At 52.0% G+C, this 19,156-nt stretch overlaps 1 protein-coding gene across 1 annotated transcript in view; it reads right to left on the bottom strand.

Annotated features, from left to right (window-relative positions):
• Positions 1-19,156, bottom strand: part of DOCK11 (dedicator of cytokinesis 11) — an 81,921-nt gene that overhangs the window by 38,815 nt on the left and 23,950 nt on the right. Inside the window, exons 14-31 of the mRNA XM_019521264.1 lie at positions 16,994-17,116; positions 16,786-16,862; positions 15,824-16,008; positions 15,664-15,729; positions 15,419-15,511; positions 14,945-15,068; positions 14,228-14,349; positions 13,548-13,634; positions 12,420-12,509; positions 10,047-10,165; positions 9,339-9,408; positions 9,132-9,257; positions 7,977-8,048; positions 7,376-7,522; positions 6,856-6,939; positions 6,319-6,430; positions 4,486-4,524; positions 2,568-2,746 (exon numbers count right to left, since the gene is read on the bottom strand). Of these exons, the coding sequence (XP_019376809.1) occupies positions 2,568-2,746; positions 4,486-4,524; positions 6,319-6,430; positions 6,856-6,939; positions 7,376-7,522; positions 7,977-8,048; positions 9,132-9,257; positions 9,339-9,408; positions 10,047-10,165; positions 12,420-12,509; positions 13,548-13,634; positions 14,228-14,349; positions 14,945-15,068; positions 15,419-15,511; positions 15,664-15,729; positions 15,824-16,008; positions 16,786-16,862; positions 16,994-17,116 (1,915 nt within the window). The remainder of the gene's footprint in view (positions 1-2,567; positions 2,747-4,485; positions 4,525-6,318; positions 6,431-6,855; positions 6,940-7,375; positions 7,523-7,976; positions 8,049-9,131; positions 9,258-9,338; positions 9,409-10,046; positions 10,166-12,419; positions 12,510-13,547; positions 13,635-14,227; positions 14,350-14,944; positions 15,069-15,418; positions 15,512-15,663; positions 15,730-15,823; positions 16,009-16,785; positions 16,863-16,993; positions 17,117-19,156) is intronic.

The following is a 19,156-nucleotide window of genomic DNA, read 5'->3' as shown; positions in this document are numbered from 1 at the left end:
TTCAGAACGAATGGACAGGTGAGAGATGGATGAACAGGCCAAAACTAACCCAAAGCTTTTTACTGACTCAAGCGGGTCAAAAAACGTTCAGAGACTCTGGCGTGTCTGTCCCGTTTCCCCTTGCTCCCTGCAGGCATTTCCAGATGGAAATTCCTTTCCTCTCCAAGGCAGTTTGCACACCACCTGAATTACTGCATTTCCTCATGATTAAAAATCTAAATAGGAAGACAACTGTTGACCTTCCTCAGCCATTTCCCTAGAGCAGGGCCTGTACATACCTCAGCCAATGTAGCTCAGACATTGCACATCCCACGCGGTCACAAAGTGGCATGAAAACCAGCTGTCTAGAAACCTTCCCAGGAAGCCTCTCTGCACACATACACTATAAGCTCTTCCCTGTACAGTTTTGAAAACCATATTTCCAGCACCGCTTTCCCCAGAGCGGATTTGGGACTGATACGTGCTAGGGGCCCCTGACAGACATGACATTTATCTCAGGATTAATGCATCAGTCATGTGATAAATTGTAATGTGCCATGTATTCTGTTACCACCAGATAAGCTGCAAAAACGGTGATTCAGTCCCAAAGATGTTACTTGTAAAACGCAGAACGTCTTGGCAGGTCATTTGTGCTATGCTTTAAATGGAGCATGTGGCATGTTTCACGGAGGGCAATGGGGTTTGGCCAGGTCCTGCAGCATTTCACAGTGGATCGCTCTCTTCCCCCACCCACCTCTCCACCTGCAATTCATGCCGAACTCTTAAACAGTCACTCCACACGACACATGCCACAGCAACACAACAAGCCTCTAGGAGAGTGGGAGAGAACTTGTTCTGGGAGAGAATTGGTTCTTGTTTTCAGGCAGCTCAGGATGGTGAGAGCGTGAAACCACATACACAAAAGCAACTCAGAAGGTGTTCCTGGGGGCTGGCGCCCTACCACTCCTGCCCTGCCCTTTGCACGAGTCTTTGCTGTGCTGAGCATGGGTACAGCTCATTTCTCATCAGCCACGTGGCTGCCAGCCCCTGTCAGCAGCGATCCAGCTCCCCTGGCTGGCCAGTTCCCAGGACACTTTCTCCCTCTGGCACTTTCCCCCAGGGAGGGGATTGTCTCTCTAGATCAGTGGAGTGGGGGGGCTCGCTCAGCCCTGCAAACCCCCTTCCAACAGGACCTGAGGAAGCCCGTGTTGAAGTGGTTCAGGGCCTCCTGACAGGCCTAGAGTCAAAACCTCTGCTAAACTAGAGCTAGGGTCTCTGCTGCACATTGCTGAGGAAGGAGACAACCTCCTGCCCCACTCAGCAGCTGCAGTGACAGCAAATGGTGACTGTCTAGAGAAGATGTGCTTGCACCAGGGGCCCAGGTCTCCTAGGCCCATGTGAGCAGACTCAGGAGAGGGGCTCAGGCTCCATTAGGATCCTGGTGTGAGGGGAGGATGCAGAGGGGAAGAGTCTCCCCCCCATCCCTTGTAATCCCCCCAACCTCTGCTGCCCTGATCCCTCTCCTCACCCATCCATCACCCCCTCACAGCACACTCAAGCCACTCTCATCCTGTTCGTGCCCACCCAGCTCTCTCTGCCTGCATTCACACAGGAAATATAGTTTCTCCCTGAAGCCAGTTTGAGCACCTTCTGAACCATGGGCTGCTCTTGGGTCATGCCTTCCCATCATAACAGTCTGCTTAAGGGAGGCAACATTTAGCAGAAAGCCCACAAATCTCCTGGAGAACACAGACAAAATTAGGTGTCATGCTCAGACCACTGATGGAAGTCAGCTTCAGTGGCAAAAGTATGTTCCACTTGGCCGTCCAAGCCCTGTGAAAGATGACATATCCTCCTAGCTGCTCCTCCTAGCATGCACACTGAGTTCTGGCACTCAGGCCCCTGCAAAGATCTAAGCTTTCTTTTTTTTGGAAGATCCAGATGCTGATCATCTGGCTGACTTTTAAAAGGAGAAGGAACATCTCTACTGGCAGAAACCCAGCGTCATGAAAGACAACTACAAGAAATGATCCAGACAGGAAGGATGTTTCCAACATGAAAAAACACTTGATCACCAATGTCCTGGGGGAAGAGAAGCAGCATAAACACAGCATGGGCATTTTGTGCCAAACCTCACTGCGAGTATTTGAACTTGAGACTGGGACCAACTAGTTAGCAAACCATCAAGCTCACGGCTAATAGAGACCTGTTCTGTCTGCAGCTTGCAGCATATGAAATCCAAGCTATTAATTTAAGCATCCAAGCTATTAATTTAAGGCATCAACCAGCAAAACATTTAAATATGGACTTAGCTTTACGTAACCTATTGGTTAATAACACGCTAAAGCATTTAATCGCATCAGGGTCTCTTTTACCTTAATGCTAAACCTGATGGGAGACACAAACCAATGGTTCCACAACTTCCAATATAAATTGCCCCTAACAAAACCCAGTCCCCAGCAGTTACTTATGGATTCTTTAAAATGCAATAGAACAATATTAATGCACTGAGCAAAGCACTCAAGTCTGTGCTGGACCCTGGCATCAGTGCAAGATTATCCTGAATCCCCAGTGCAACCAGGCCTGACCTTGTGCTGGTATCTGTTGTCAAAAGCATGCTTTATCATGAGGCTCTTTAGGACGGTGATGGCTGTATATCTGATATCATAGTTGTCCTGCAGGGCAGCCGCTGTCTCCCTGAGAAGCATCCCCACCAGGAAGTGATTCCGGCAATATTCATCAGTTAAGCTGTACTCCAGGCTGACATCTGCAACAAACAGCGACATGGAGAGGGCTGAAACCAAACTGCTCCTTCGGCTACTTCAGAAAAGGAAAATACATTTGTCACATTACCAGTCACCCTGCTAGCCCATCTCCCCTGCTCAAGATGGACCACCTTTACACACATGATCCCACGACTAAGAGCACACCGGGGCATTTCTGTCGTCGTTATGCCATGCTGGGCCTTTCTGAAGACTGAACACACTCTATGTTCTTCAACCCCACTCAAGGACAGAGTCACCCGCTAAATCTTCCTACTTAGCCTCAGCAGAAGCATTTGCTTGGAAAGGAACTTGTGCAGTAAGCCAGGCCACCCTGGTTTATCTTGTGCCCACCATGACTTTGCATAGCAAGAAGCAGGATTATAACTCTCCCAGGTCATAAACACATAGACAATTTGGGCTGGAAGGGAGCTCAGGTCACATCTAGCCCAACTCCCTGCTCAAAGGAGGACCAGTCCCAACTACATCATTCCAGACAAGGCTTTGTCAAGCCAGGTCTTCAAAACCTCCAAGGATGGAGACTTCACCACCTCTCTCAGCAACCTGTTACAGTGCTACTCCACCCTCCTAGCGAGAGAGTTTTTCCTAATATCCAACCTCAACTTCCCTTGCTGCAGCTTGAGCCCATTGCTCCTTGTTCTGCCATCTGCCCCCACTGAGAACAGCCCAGCTCCATCCTCTTTGCAGCCCCCCTGCAGGTAGGTCCCGACACGGAGATGGCCTCTTTCACCTTCACACGTGAGCCCAGTTCTTCCTGCAGCTTAAGGGCAAGTAGGGAGCACAGAGGCTGCACCGTGAACCTCCCATCCCCTGCTGGGTTATACAGGCAGGGTTTTCAGTGCTCCCACAAGGAGTGGGGGAGCTGCGTAGGATGCTAGGGGCCTGCTTTCCAGGAGCTGCAAAGGTCTCTTATCTGCCTCTTGTAGCACCAGCACGGAGAGGCAGCACGACACAGCACCTCATCACCCAAGGTGTCTTCATTCCTTTGCTGTGCATCTCGTTACACTCTCCTCTGACACCTGTGGCAATGGAGGAGGCACTTGCAAAAGGTCAAGGCCCCTTCAGGCTTGTTGCCATCCAGCAGGAGGGAAGACCCAGCACCTATGCAGGTGAGAGCCCAGGCACTCCGTTTGCTGGCTCATTCTGGCTTATCTTGCAGCCTTTTCCCTGCCATTGTTACCTGTGCTAGCAAGGTGAAAGCTACTCTTGGCTTGCTGGCCAGGTTCTCATTACCTCCTGGATGGCTCAGTAGATACTCACATGGCCCAAGAATCCCTGCAGACATGCCTGCGTGGCCCAAAAGCCTGCGAGGGAACAGTCCCCGTGTATCTGGTGCAGCTGCCTTTCTGAAACCCTGGAAGTACTGACCTTCCTTCATGACCTGCTTCAGCCCAGAGCATTCACACTGCTTGGAAACCCCTGCTCACACTTTCCATGGGCCGTGAGTTTTCAGACATTGCAGGTACTTTTGGTTCTGCTGGTTCTTAGAGCCATATGCAGCCATTCTTGAGTGTGCCATTACTGAGTGTTACTATGTGATTAGGAGGAAGGAGAACTGAAGCTGGAGCTTTTTCCCGTTCTGAAGGTTAGTTGCTTAGCGAAGCTCTGCATCTATCACACCCCAGGGGTTATTGCTGCAGTTAATTGTGTTCAAGCCAGCGGATCTGAGCCAGCGCATATTTGCTTTGGCATTAGAGGATTCAACGAGCCCAGTAGAGCATACCTACTGAAGTGAACCGATCCACAGCCAATGAAAAAAAATCTAATTCATGAGTGAAAAAGAAAAAGGACAAATAAAAACATAGCAAAAATAAACAGGATTCAGCCTGGTCTTGAGCTGGAACCATCATTTAAGAGCAAGTTTGTCTGGTTTGTCTGATTGCTGCTGAACTGCAGGAACAACTATCTGCTGCTAACTCTGACTGGGGGGACGGTGCCAACTTCTAGCTGCTAATGAGACACGTGTCTTCCAGAAAAGCTACAAGCAGCAGCAGGAATGCACAGGAAAACCAGCTTTGTATAATCCCTGCTTAGGGAATAGAAGAGAAGCTGCTTGAAGATGCCTGGGAGACAAACCAGTGTTGTACAGGAAGCCAGCATGGCCTGTGCCTCTACGCACACACACAAAGGATGCCTGTCTACGCCGGTGATTCACCAGCAGTCAGCCATGGCACTCTGGGGGATGCCTGTGACTTGAAGAGAAACCTGGAGATGACAAAGAGGAACCCAGAGTACACCAAGCCTTCTTACGTGTCATGCACTTTCTGAGCTCTCTGCAACAGAAGAATTGCCCTACACCAAGTCCTCACACACCTCCCAGCCCAGTTCTGGTCCTAGCAACTGGTCCTTCTCCTGGCAGGAGCAAAATGCTAATGGGGGCTGTGTGAGGAATCTCTTTCCTTGCTCCAGGCTATCCCATGTGCCTCTGAACCTACATGTAAGGTCCCACCATGCCACTGCAGACCTGCCCGGCTATGCGCCTTGACAGTGGCAGGTGGAACACCAGACTTGTCCCTTTCATTGCACACATGTGTATGAGTGTGTGTGGGTGTGCGCACACAGTTCAGGAGGGGGCTCTGATCCTATCTTACCTTACCCAGAGTGTGCATCCAGCATGCAACTAGGCCAGGAGTTTTATTATGTCTTAACATAGGCACATTTTTAAACATGAGACACGCGGTGCAGTGAGATTTCATAGATTTCATAGATACATGATGGGAGGTAAGGGGTGCTCTCAGTCCAAACACTGCAAGGACACAGGCGCAGGTTAGCAAAATCAGTGCATCCCTGTGTTATTATGTGAAGAAGCAGCGGCAAAAAGACATGGCTGTCTGTATCATGTGGTCATCCCCCAAGCTGGGCATGCTGCTTCCCTATGCCAGACAGACAGGCGGTTTTAAAACAAGTGTCCCAGAGCTCAGTACCTGGCCCAGGCAGCTTGGAGCAGTCAGTAACATGCGCGAGCAAGTGAAGTGTTACCCTCCCTTCTGCAATTGGACTAGAAAGGGATCCTGAGGGAGTCTGGAGCGCAGCTGTCTTGAGTGTGGCCACTACACCAGCAGGAAATCCAGCCAAGAGATCTCTTGATAGGTGCAGAAGCCCCGGGATCTCTCTGCATAGGAAACTGGCCGCTATCCCAAGCACCCCAGCACTTCAAACTTCACTCAAGGCATCCTCACGGCTCTCCAGCGCAGGCTGGCAGTGCTGCTACCCACCTCATGGCTGGGAGCCACACAGCAAGCACGCCTGAGTCTCCCATGCCCTCAATGACTGCTCCGGAACTGGGCAGGTTGTGGGAAGGGAGGAGGATTGTACTGTACACTTATTTGCTGAACTGTCCCCACGAAATAGGGCCAGCTGCAGCTTAGGCAGTGATGTGTGTTAAGTTAAGCAGTCAGCTGATGGGAGCCTCCCTGGCGCGCACAGAAAAGTGTTGGGGCTCTACTGTTCCCCCACTGGGCTCTGCAAAGGACCCCGCCATAGACCCCAGATTCCCCTGGTGCACAAGCCACCAGTCCCAAAGATTGCTGGCCAGGCCCACCCAAATGGGATGTACCTTGGACTCGGTGAAACCTGGCTTTGGCAAAGGTCATGGGTAAGTTCAGAGGAATGTAATGCTCGTGATTGCACACAGTCTGCAGGAATTCGAACTTGTACTCGACCAGGATCTGTGTGGGAAACACACGGCGTTAGTTCCCACTGACTCGCATTCAGTGCCAGAGTTGAGGGATGGGGGTTCCTGGAGAGTCACCAACAGGATTATCTCCTCCCCCTAGTCACTCCCCATTGCAATGAACTCCTGTCTCCTTGTAGCCACCTGCTTGCATGCTTTCTCACATGTGCACACACACTTTCACTCCCCCAGGCCTCAGAATCCCCTCAGCTCAGAGACGCTGGTTGCTCCCGCGCTGTTTTACCATCTCGGATGACACTGGTGTCTCTGGGGCAGGTGGGAATGTCCCTGCCTCTGGACAGTACTGCAGTAATTACAGCTGCACAGCAGATTGTCACAGCATGTAACAACCCATGCAAAGCTCAAACCGATGCGGATACATATATGTCCAAGGCCACTATCCATGAAGACATCACTCACCTTTGGGTCTTTGGGGCTGAAACCAGAAACGTAATTGCTGATCAGAATAAAAACAAATCCTCTGTCCATAAATGTCAAACAGCGCTGCAGAAATCAGGGCATGGTGTTAGCAACCATCAGAAAAGAGGCCATCAGAAAAGAGGGCAGCCACCCTAACCCTTCCCTGTCACGCAGTCCTGCCCCATGGCCAAGTCCTATTCCTCTGGGTTGCTATTCGCATCCCAAGTGACCTCTGAACTTGCTTCTCTGTAGTAAATAGGATGATCTCACTCCAGTCCCCAGTGGAGAAGAGAAGCATTCAAATGAGTTTGTCTTGGCTCAGCCATCAGGCATGATGGCAGTCCCTAGGAAAAACCCTGGGAGTCTTTGCTGCCTTACATCACTCAAATCACAGTTTGCCATTACTCACTGGATGCACTCTGCAGGGATGACTCGGGGTAGCCCCATCTGCCCACCTTTGCCCTCGCGGGTCAAGCGTGTCTCACTGACTCTGCCTGGGAGAGAGGAGAGAAGCACTGACCTTCAGAAAGTTGGCCAAGCTGAAGTTGACATTCCTGGACTCCTCTGGGATCTCATTGTACCGGATGGTCACGTGGGGAATGAGGGCCAAGAGCAGCAATTGCAAGGCATGGTGGTAGGAATCGGGGAACCGCTGGGCTCTCGGAAGCTGAAATCCAACAGGAATCGCACTGTCACTACTGCACATCCTCAGAGCCAAAGCGTTCCTGCCTTTGGGCACACGCACACACCGTGCCATAACATCCTGGCAAATGGTGCATCCTGCTCCCCTCCCATGGCTGCTACCCAGAGAAAAGCAGCTTCCTGCTGCTAGCAGCTAATGGAGCTCTCCATTAACTGAAGCAGAGGTGGTCTGAAGAGAGGAAGTCAAAGGGATTTGGCTGGCTTTGGCATGAGAAAAGGACTGAAGGCTTTTAAGAAGGATGGAGGTTTACTGGGGAAAAGAGAAGGAAGGGAAGGAAAAAAGCTATTGGGCTGGGTCACGGGTGCATTTAGCCAGGTTGCTGCACCTTTGAAGGTGAAGTCTGCAAAACAGGTCTAATGAGGGAGGATTATGCTGAAACTGCTTTGTGCCCTGGGACACTGGGTGCTATCAGGCTTACCTTAATTTTGTTTTCTTCCAGGAGGTACATTGCCATGGACTTTGCCAGCGCTTCAAAGAAAAACCATGAGTACTAGAATAAACAAATTGAGTGCAATTATTTCTCAGCAAGTCTAAGCCCACTGGCCTAAACAGGGAAGTGTAACAGTGCAACAGGCTGGGGAAGCAATAGGGGTGGCAGGGAGATGACACAACAAGCCAAGATCACCCCTACATGGCCCACATTGTCCACACAAATGCAAGGTGCTCACTTTGCAGCTGGCTGACAGCTTCACCGTGGCTGTACCACAGCCCAGATCCTGCCCTGCAGCAAAGCAGACAAAACTGTCCCACAGTACTGGAGACCACTGGGTCTCCGGGAATGCAAGACCTGCCCAGGTAAGTTTGAGCTGCATCCTCATATTATGGCCCAGAGGCACCCAGGAAAAGCCTGCTGGAGTGCAGTGGGGCATCCTGTGCAGAAGAGATCCCATGCTACAGAGCTCAGGTAGAAATGCTACCTGCCTGAAGAGAAAAGCAAAGCTGGTGGGGACAGGAGCACACCCCAAGTGCATTACAAAGAGAAGCCTGCAAAGGAAAGGATGAAGGCTGCAGTATGAGAATCATAGAAAATGAGGATTAGAAGGGACTTCAGGAGGTCAAATCTTGTCCAGCCCTCTGCTCAAAGCAACTAGATCATCCCAGCCAAGGCTTTGTCTACCCGCGTCTTAAAAACTTCCAAGGATGAAGACTCTACCATCTCTCTGGGTAACCTGTTCCAGTGCTTTATTACTATCCTCCTGAGAAAGTTTTTCCTAATATCTAACCTCAATTCCCTTTGCTGCAACTTCAGACCATTGCTCCTTCTTCTGTTGAGAGAAGCCCTTGTGCTGAACTGCATCACGAATCAGGACTGCCCCATGTCCCACAGGCCAGCTGGGATTCATGTGAGTGGGGACAGAGACCCAGGATGACTCTGAAAGGACAACTGATCTATGGGAATCAGAGGCTGCAGCTGGGTTGGGGAGATGCCGGGAGCTCCCTTTCCCAGACAGCTTCCCTCTCCTGGATGACAAGGAAGACCAGAGGTCCCTTCCAGCTCTACTTTCCTACAATCCTCTTTTCTCCCCTCTTGTTTGCAAGTGAGTTTAAAGGAAGCGAACAATTATTCCCTCACCTTGAGAAGCTTGTTCATGGCGAGGAAATCCGCTGACTGCTTCAGGATCATGGCCATAGCAGTGGCCAGGATCTCATGGGTCAGCTTGGCCTGAGGGATACCAGGTTTCTCGGCTCGGAAGACATACTACAAAGCAATGGGCACAGCATAAGCCTGGGGCTGGCTTGTGCCACAGAGCTCACCAGACTGGAGCGCATCCCAACTCACCTTGATGAAGGACCGCAGGTAATGATCCAGCCCCTCCTCATGGCACTTAGACACAATGTGCAGAAGGACCCTGCCAAAACAGAGACCAGCCACAGCCCAAGGGCATCAGCTCAGTGCAGGCCACGGAGGCCCCAATCCCTCTGGTCTTCCTGATGCACCAGCTGGCTTCCCTGCGTCCCCAGCAATGCCATGCACTGCCGGAAGGGGAAGCTGTCTAGGGGAACCTGCTTTCCCAAACCCTGACTCCTCACTGCAAGCCAACAAAGTGACACTAATACAGGAGGTGGTGGAAGGGGAAAATTCTGAGCAGATGGGTGACTCTCATGGCAATCAGACAAGGACAAGGTGGGCCCAAGAACTGACAATCATGTTCTGCACCCTTCAGTCCCCTGGAACAGCATTTGCCCCATCTGCAATGGTGAAAAACCCAAGCCGGCAGCATTAGGGAAGCGCCCAGCCTTTTAATATCACTCCTTAAAGCCAAGGACTAAAGAAAAAGATGTAGGGGAACCAAAATCCCTGGTCTTAGGCTTCATTTTTAGATTCCTTTAAATAAAGGCAGGGTCCTTCCCTAAGCCACTGGGCTTCCAAGCCTACAGGAAGAGGTCAGAAGCAGGGTTGCCAGCGCTTTTGTCTCCATCAATGACGGAGCAGGCTGAATTACAATCGGCAGCTTCAGCATCCCGATGCACGAATCCCGGAGCTTACATGGTGCAGGTGACGGCGACTTCATCCACCTGTGTTACGTTGGTGAGGACTCTAAACAGTTGTGTCAGAATCACAGGTAGAAACTGTATCATCACCTGGATCTCCATGGCATGCAGGCACTACAACACAAGGCAGACACATCTGCTTTTAGTGTGACACGTTACAGCTGTCCAGATGCATTTATGTTTCATAGAAATTTTTGCAGCAGTAGCTCAGGCACAAACAGCAGCAAGGGACGCGGGCTCTGGCTCCTCAGAGAAAACAATTTGGAAGTCAGAAGCTGGCTACTCACAGAGGCCTGTCTGCAGCCCGCAGCATCAACTGCACACAGTGTGTGCTAACACTGCCTGAAGCTATGCCAGACAGTTCTGACTGACTTCCAGTGTCTCTGCTGACATCCCTGCCAGGGCAGACATGGGCCTGGGGGTACCTGAGAATTGAAAGCTCGCAGCTCATTCCCAAACCCCATCTTTACAAGTCACTTTGGTGCACAGTAACCTGGATCCCCGTGACTTTAGCCAGGTGCGATGCAAAGGGCCGGAGGGCTTCCGAGAGCTGGCCCCACACGTGTCGACACGATTCCATCTGGCTGTGCCACAGGATGGGAAAGCCATGGAGTTTCAGGCCCAACCTTCACAAATGCAAGCTCATAATTAGGCTTTTCAGCCTCTATTCAGTCTTAATTCAAAGGGTCCTGATTTCCAGAGGCTCTGAGCCTGAACAGCATGCTCTACCTCAGCTGGCAAAGAGGGAAAAGGGGTTAAGGCTGAATTCAATTATGCCTGGGAAGTGACTTGGACATGGGAATTGCTCTTTAAGTGCTCAGCACTGGGACTAGTAAAGGCATGATCACTTACAGTAACATTTAACTCCAGGAAGTAAGCCCACATCTTGTTCCAATAAACACTCTCCTGCTTTAAAGGAAATGAGCACCGAAAGAATCGCATTGAAAAGCAAGCCATTAACTAAAGAAATCAAGGACAGGAATCAAAAACTTCTGTGACCTGTGGAAGTTGTCCATAAACAGTTAGGCACAATCCCACAGCCTTAATTCAAGCTTCCGGGGAACAGCATGAGTCAGGAATGGGCACAAGAGCTTTCTGAATGCAATCAAAGTGCAATTATAACCATATTGATCAAATTCCAGCCTGGAAGACAAATGCCACACCCGAACCACACAATCCTGGGAACAAATTTAAGTGAGCACAGCAGTATGGGAGTGAAGGTATGCAAAAGAATATCATTGCAATGCCAATGCCATGTGTCCACCTGCAAAGTCAGAAAACCCCCGGGGGTTAGAGAGAGTGATGGGGAATGGGCGGGGGAGCAGAAAACCGGCAGGGACGGGCGCCGCGGCCGTCTTTGCCACCAGAGGGTGCTCAGAGGCTGCACAAGCGCCACTTGGTCCACGCCCTGCGAAAGCAAAAGGGAAATGCAAACAGGCGACCTGACCCGCTGGGATGAACACCAAGATGAGAGGGGGCGGATGCAGCAATGGTGGAGGTCACAGAAGCAGCCACACAAGGACACTGGATTTTACAAGCACCTTGCGGAGTCTCACAAGGGAACAACGCAGGAGCTCACCTCTCCCTGCTGGTTTCTGGGGGTCTGTCCCAGCTGCCAGGAATGCCCCTGGGAGTTTGCCCCTCACTTTCTGTAGTGCTCTAGGCAGGGAGGAAGACTATCACATGGGCTCCACGGTCCCTGCTAAAGCCTCGACCCTGAATTATGCTGTCAAACTGGGCCAAGCCAGTTATTTGGGCAGCCCCCATCAGGCACATGGTGACAGGTCCTGGCCTCAAGGCATCTGCAGAATGAAGACAGCTGATGGAGCAAGAAATGGCACCTGAAAAGGAGAGACTTTTCCATGGAAGGAGGGGTGCATCAGTGACAGGGCAGGGTGCTGTTTTTGGCATGCACTTTCTTTGTGGCATCTCTACCTTCCTGTTGAACCAACAAGAAGGGGCACACATGTAAGGGAAGGAGAGGAAAGCATGGGCACAGGTTTGGTGCAGATATTTTTAAGCATGCGGCCGCCAGGCTGAAAGGCATTGGTATCGAGGTACCTGGGGTGATATGACATTGAGAGCTAGAGATACCAGTGACCTTAATGAATGTGGCTTAGCTCTGACTTCAAGCTCCAGGGAAACCCATTTCCCTTGCAGGCTGGGGACCTGCTAAGAGATGGCAAATGCCCCACGGTACAGACACCCACACAGCAAAGCATTTACCAAGATCAATAATCCCTTCGCTGTCTCAGACCAGCCTTTGCAGAAGAGCCTCACTGAGCAGCGAGACACCACTGCATGTCTCAGGCAGCGACTGGGAGGCAGGAGGGACTGTCAGAAAGGGGCAGGGGAAGACACCACTCACCTTCAGGTACTTCACAAGCTCCCCTGGGACTTCCTTCGCTCCTGCCTGAACCAGCTGGCAGTACTGGAAGAATTTGTGTAAATGCAGATCCTACAAGAGAGGATGGCAAGGTTCAGTTCATCCACCTGCCGCTTCTGGCTCCCACCTCCCAGGTCTGGCGGCTTCTACCGCCTTGCTACCCAACACATCCCAGCCCTGGGAACTCCCCCAGCAACCCCTTATGTCTCAACAGGGGCAACTGTGCTCCCTCCTGAAGTCCTAGATGCCCAGGCTACAGCTGCCTGCTGCACTGAGGGGCACAACTGTCACCCTGGTCCCCGAGCACATCAGTTGTCAGTGCAGAACTACCCGGGATGTTTATTAAAACCCTCACGCTGACCTCATCTGCCTCAGTCTCTCCATCCAGGACCACAGATTTGGGCAAGGGGAGGGGTTACAACCATCCTTGTTCAGCTCTGGCTGCAGAAACAGCTTCCCCCTGCCTGCCTGATCCTCCAAACACCCTAACTGAAAAGGTCTCTTCTCCCTGCACGCCTCTTGCTTTGCCTCTGCACTTCTCCCTCCCTTAGGTTAAAAGCATTTCAGGACAGCATGTGTAGGGAAGAAGCAAAGTCAGTGGGACGGTGGCTCCCCTTATCACAAGCCACGTTTGAATGTGAGGGGTATAGAAAGCCCACGCTAGAACAAGGTGGCCACCAATCTGAATGCCGGCAGGCCTCAGTGCTGCAGCACAGAGCCCACCAGGGACCCCCGGAGACCAGGCAGCTCTAGAGGCATGTGGGGAGATGCTGCAGGGAGGCAGGTGAGACATTCCCAGGGCTTCTGGGCCAGTATGGCTTCATGGCTGTGGGATTTCTGGTGCACAGAGGGCATCTAGTTTCTGTCTAAGTGGCTGAAGTTTCACCCTCACCTGTAGTGCAGCCAGCCCAGGGCTCCTCAGATCACTGGGCTGGTGCCTGGAAGACCCCAGCAAAGAGCCCCAGGTTGTTTCTACACAGACACGCACGGTTCCCTGCCAGGCACGAGTCCCCTCCCCAGGCCCTGCAGACACAGGTGACTGCAAATCAGTCCCCCTCCTGGCTGCAGCAAGTTCTTCCTGTCCTGGCCATGAGTGAGACATGTGCTGACCTGGGTGTAAATGGTTGACTCCAGGTGGATTTTGATCCTGAACAGTGGCTTGGCCCCATCGACCCATCTTGCATCGACGGCCGGATGCTGCCAACAGAAAACATCCTGTGACTTGGTGGCAGGGGAGCAGGGGGTTTCCCACCAACATGTGCTGAATCTCCAAGGCCAAGAGGTGCCTGAGGGGATGGAGTACGATGGCCCAGCTAAAGGGGTACCATGTGGGGCAGAAGGAATCCTCCTCCTCCTCCTCCCTGCAGCTGCTGTGTCTCTGGGAACATGGATTCTTGCACTCTCCCCATGCTGGGATTTTAGCTTAGGACCGTGCTCCCTCACCAGGCCCCTGTAGCATCCACAACAGGCCACTGCCTGCTGCTAAAGACACACTTTGACATCAAGTACTGACGAGAGGGGCATGGAATAAAGGGCCTGGCAGACAGACACAGAGTGGTTGCAGTCCCCAGGGACTCCTGGCTTGTCCCCTCCCTTGTTGTAAAACTCTGGGGGCTCTAGCACACAAAGGGGGCTGGTGCAGTGCAAAGGGATGCTGCCAGCAAGGGGCAGCTTTCCTGGAGGGAAGAAGGTCTGGTGAGGACAGAGACAAAGAGACTCAGGCAGGACTCAGAGAAGTAACACACGAGCTTCCTCTTTTACTTCCAGCCAGTGGTTCAGGGTCCTCTTACCCTCCGTGCCTCTGTGTCTCCCAGGCTCAGGTAGCTGGGAGGGAGGTTGGCCGAGACAGGTAAATGCTGCTCCAGGGTGATGACGCGTCCATCCTTCAGCAGTGGGAGCCAGGCAAACCCCACTGCGGAGACAACCAGGGGCTTAGCAACTCCCACTACAGCGCATGCTTGGCACACACCTGCTGGCCTGGGCACTGGGGTCTTGAGGGACCCCTGAGCTGAGAATTTCTGCAGGCAGCCACACCAATGCCACTGAAGACTGCATGAAAATCAATCAGGACCACAGGGGCTTGCGGGGGACGCATGAGCCTTGGTGAGCATGGGGGACAAGGATGAATACCCTCCAATAAGAGCTCCCTCTGCCCATTTCAACAGGACTTGTGTGCACACCAGCACTTAGAGGGGTTCTGCATGGCGGGGATCTGACTCTGAGGCCCCAATCCTGCCCTGGCCCTTGTGGGACTTCACTCATATGAGTAGAGGGATGCCTCATGAGCAAGGAGAAGGGTCTGCAATAAGGTTTGCGTGCTCAGCAACTGGGTTCTAGGTCATGCAAAGTGGGCTGTGTCCTTACCCCCACTCCATTCCTTGGGCAAGACTATTAGAACAGAGCTGTGCCTGCTTCCCTGGAGCTCCCTTGCTATTAAGTCACAGCTTGAACATTCACCCTCACCGTGCCCTCGGGGCCAGTGGCTGGACTTGAGGCCTCCCACGTACCTGGAGTTTCCACAGTGTCCTGCTTCTTCGTGGTGGCCTTGGTGTTAATTTCACAGCTGACGTGATAGAAGGTGAAAAGCAAATGGTGCTTCTGATGGAGGTGAATCGGGAGCTCAATTTTTATCTACAGCGAGACCAGGGCAGATGATTTAATTTTCAGCCATTTTGTTTACCAAACCCTGCTATCATCCCGAACCGGAGCAATGTCACAAGCCTATTTGTACACATCTTAGCTCCGTACCGTGCAACATGTTCATCCTGCCTGCATGTTATTTATACCCTGTGATAACAGTCTGTCAGGGATAAAGCTATCTACTATGCACGTCTCACAGCACAACACAAGTGGTTTCACTGTGCGCAAGGACTGCTGCTAGTTAATACCCCAATTCATATCCAACTAGGGGAGCAGAGGCGTGCTGAGGACCCACTCAGCTGCGTTAATCCCAGACAGCTGTTTTGCAATTTGGTTTTTACCTCATCGTAGAACTCCGGACATTGGTTATGATGCAACACGATGGCATAGGCGCTGGCTGTCAAGAGCTGTCCTCCTGGCTTGCCATAAATGCACTGGAAGGAAAGGGAGATGGACCCTCAAGCTGCCAGCCCACTGCATGAAACACAGGGGGAGAAGGAACGTGCCCTAGACCCCGCTCTCTCCTGCTGAGTGACTGTCAGGCAGGAACGCCACTCCATTCCCAGTCACTGGATTACAAACCCACCTTGAGGGCTCTGGCATCAGCTTCATCTGAATCCCTGAACTCGATGCAGATGGCGATATTCCTCGCCTGGGGGGTGGAAAGAGTGGCACAGTCAGTGAGAGAGGTGAGAGCACCGTATCAGCCGAGGAGAGGCTGTGTTGCAAAGGTCTGTGCGACTCACCTTTGCAAATGTCTTCTGGTTGTCATACTTTAGGTGCAGGGGGTACACGTAAAGGTGGTTCTTATAGATCGTGAAGGGGTAGCAGTATTTGGCCACTTCTGGGACGAACTCTTCCACCTCGAGGGCGATGCTGTCACAGCCCTTCCCAAAAGGCTTGATGGGGATATAAGACGAAGTGACACAATCTGGAGAGGAACAACAAGCTCCTATAAGCAGGTGTCAGACAGAACGGGAAACACCACAGGCAGCAGCTCAGTGCTGGAAGTATGTCTGTATAGTCATGGAGGCCACAGGGCTGCGTGTGCAAGGCAGAGGAGACGATGTGGCCCATTCCCTTCTCCTCTCTTAGCCACCAGCAAGATGGGACTAATGCTCCTGACCTCCCCCGTAAAGCACTCTGATATCTACGGGGTGGGGGGTGGGATGCTACATAAGATAGGGTGATGACGAGGATAATTCTCTGAATAGTATTATTATTTGCATGGGAGAAATTCTATTTATATAACCACAATATCCAAAGATACAGATTTCCTAAAGCTGGAAAACAAGACTGTAGGGCACCAGGTTGTACTCCCCACTTACGTGCAATGACTCCCCAGACTGGTGCAGATAAGAGTGCTGCTAGACAGGACCCCACAGAATACATTGGGAAAATAAAGTAAAATGATAGTTCAATTGCCAACACCAGATTGAATAACAAGATGTTCATCTTTAGAGTCTCACAAGCACAAAGACCTCATGTGCAAGGTCCTTACAATCGCATTTTGCATTGAGCTCAAGCTTTCTGCTGTACCCGTTAGAAAGATTTAGAAAGGTCAGCTGGGCTAAGCTGCTTGCTCCCTATTTCCTACGGTCAAGCTCAGATACTCCTGTTGGCTAGTAATACAGCAAAGCACGCCATTCATACGTTAGCGTGCAAGAGCAGCACCACTACTGGCTATTTTCAGGTCCGATTTTCTTACTTGAGGAGTCCAGGGGGGCACATTCAACTATGATATTTAACTGGCCTGGGATAACTTGCAGTTTTGTCTTCTCTGGCCTGTGTTGGAAAGAAAGAAGAGATTGGAAAGTGAACTGCCTGATATTTGGGCACCTTCCAGGGGCTTTAGAGAGAAACATCTCACATATACATTTGCCTATTCAGCCTCCACGCCGGTTCCTTGAACTTACTTCTTATATTCTGCTAAGAGCTTCAACATATCCTCATTAGAGAGCTTGCCACTGTCTTGTTTGTACAGAGGGGAGAATTTCCCTTCGAGATCCAGGGTGCCCTGGGAGTCCTTGAAAACCGATCTGGGGAGAAACAGGTGGCCCATCACACATGCGATAGCAAACACATGGACATTCATTTGCTATGTCAGGCAGCAAATGCAGTTGAGCAGGTGGGAAGTTCATTTGTCTATAATTTATCCTGGTACCCAGGCGCACACATAAATGAATCGTCATGCCTAGCACTGCATGGGGACAGCAGAGACAGCAAAGCTTGGCTTGCTGCCTTGCAGCTGGCAGAGCTGGGAACATGCGTGATCATGTGCTTCTCGCTCTGCTCCTCTCATGTAGGACCAACAAATAGCAGCCTCTGAGGAAGCTGCCCAGTGGGGACTGGTGCCTGGGTTAGCGAGGATGCTCTCTGCTCCGCAAGCTGCCAGTCTGGGCACCGGTAAACTGTTTGCAATCCCTGCTTTCCCAGGGCTCTTGCTGTCTCGGGCCCGAAAGACAGCAGGCTGCTCTGCAAAGCTCACAAGCACCCCCCTGCTGATCCTCTCCCCATGGCAGTGTCTGGCTGGGGGTCTGAGAGAAGGGGGTGGCAGGTGCAGGCAGGAGGGATCTCTTCTGCAGCTCTGGGAAGCTCGGTACAGCTCTGAGCTGCATCCAGAGCTGTGGGGAAGCTTCTGCCAAGGTTGATTTGGAGTCTGCGGCTGATGAGGTCCAGGGCACCAAATAGGTGGGAGAGCAGCGTACAAATGTACTGCTGTCTTGTCCCATCCCCACTCCCCTCTGGGCTCCAGCAGTGAGAAGCCAGCCAGCCACCTCTGAACTGAAGCAGCTCCAAGGATGCTCAGTGCTGCATTGGGGGCTGTGAGGCTACTCAGGCCACTCCAAACCCATGCCTCTGGCAGTGCCGGGGACCCCAAGCCTGCATGGGTCATAGCCACCTTTCCCCCGGCTTCGAGAGACCAGGGAGCAGGCTGAGAGTGACATTCACCCAGCACACAGAGCACTGCTGCTTGAGAGCTGAGTGCTGCCACTCCCCACAGCCACAGCATGCGAGGGGAATTAGATCAGTCTCCAGCCATGCCGGAGAATACCAATTATGTGGAGACAGCAGGAGGGGAAGCCTTGGGCCTGCGCTGCTCAGGAGTCTGAACCAGGAGCTCCAAGTCTGATGCTGCCACCCCCTTCTCACACGAGCAGAGCCCAAGGACATCCCACAGAACAGCTGTGGCAAGGCTGGCCTCAAAATCCTTCCTTCACACAGGCAAACCACAGGATACCCAGCCTGGACCAGACAGACAAACCCCAGGATGGGTTGCTTCAGAGGCAGACCTGGCTACACTGGGAGAGGCGACCCAGGGAAGGATCACCCAAGCCCCCAGAGTTAGCTGCCAGCAGCAGGGTGCCTGGAAACATCTCCCCATTAGTATTTCATAGAATCACAGAAAATGAGGGTTCAAAGGGACCTCAGGACGTTGCATCTAGTCCAACCCCCTGCTCCAAGCAGGACCAGCCCCAACTACATCATCCCAGCCAAGGCTTTGTCTGCCTGGGTCTTCAAAACCTCCAAAGATGGAGATGCCACCACCTCTCTGGGTAACCTGTTCCAGTGCTTCGCCACCCTCCTAGGGAGAAACTTCTTCCTAATATCCAACCTTGCTGCAACTTGAGCCCATTGCTCCTTGGCCTGTCACCTGCCCCCACTAAGACCAGTCCAGCTCCATCCTCTTTGCAGCCCCCCTGCAGGGCAGTGAAGGCTGCTATCAAATCCCCCTCCATCTTCTCTTCTCCAGACTAAATCAGTTCAGTTCCCTCAGCCCACCCCAGCTCTGGCCACTGCATTTCAAAGCAGCCGGATTCTGTCTGGGGAAAGTGACTCTGAGCATCACAACTGGCCCTTCCTGCCTCTACCCATCAATTAGTCTCTCCAGACACCAGAGGCAGATACAGGGGGTGCACTGCTGCACTTGCACCCCCCCAATTTTGTTTCCTGCTCCATCCAAAGTTTAAAACCAGCTGCCTGGTTTCTAGTCAGGCCAGGCTAAGGGAGTCACTTGACTTCATGGCTCATTTTCATCTACCTGATTCCTGCTAAACTCTTCACTCCAGAGGTGTTAA

This window comes from Gavialis gangeticus, unplaced genomic scaffold, assembly GCF_001723915.1.
Source record: "Gavialis gangeticus isolate Ggan-Ray unplaced genomic scaffold, GavGan_comp1, whole genome shotgun sequence".
Classification (NCBI taxonomy): Eukaryota; Metazoa; Chordata; order Crocodylia; family Gavialidae; genus Gavialis; species Gavialis gangeticus.
This window is presented reverse-complemented; position numbering and strand designations above follow the sequence as displayed.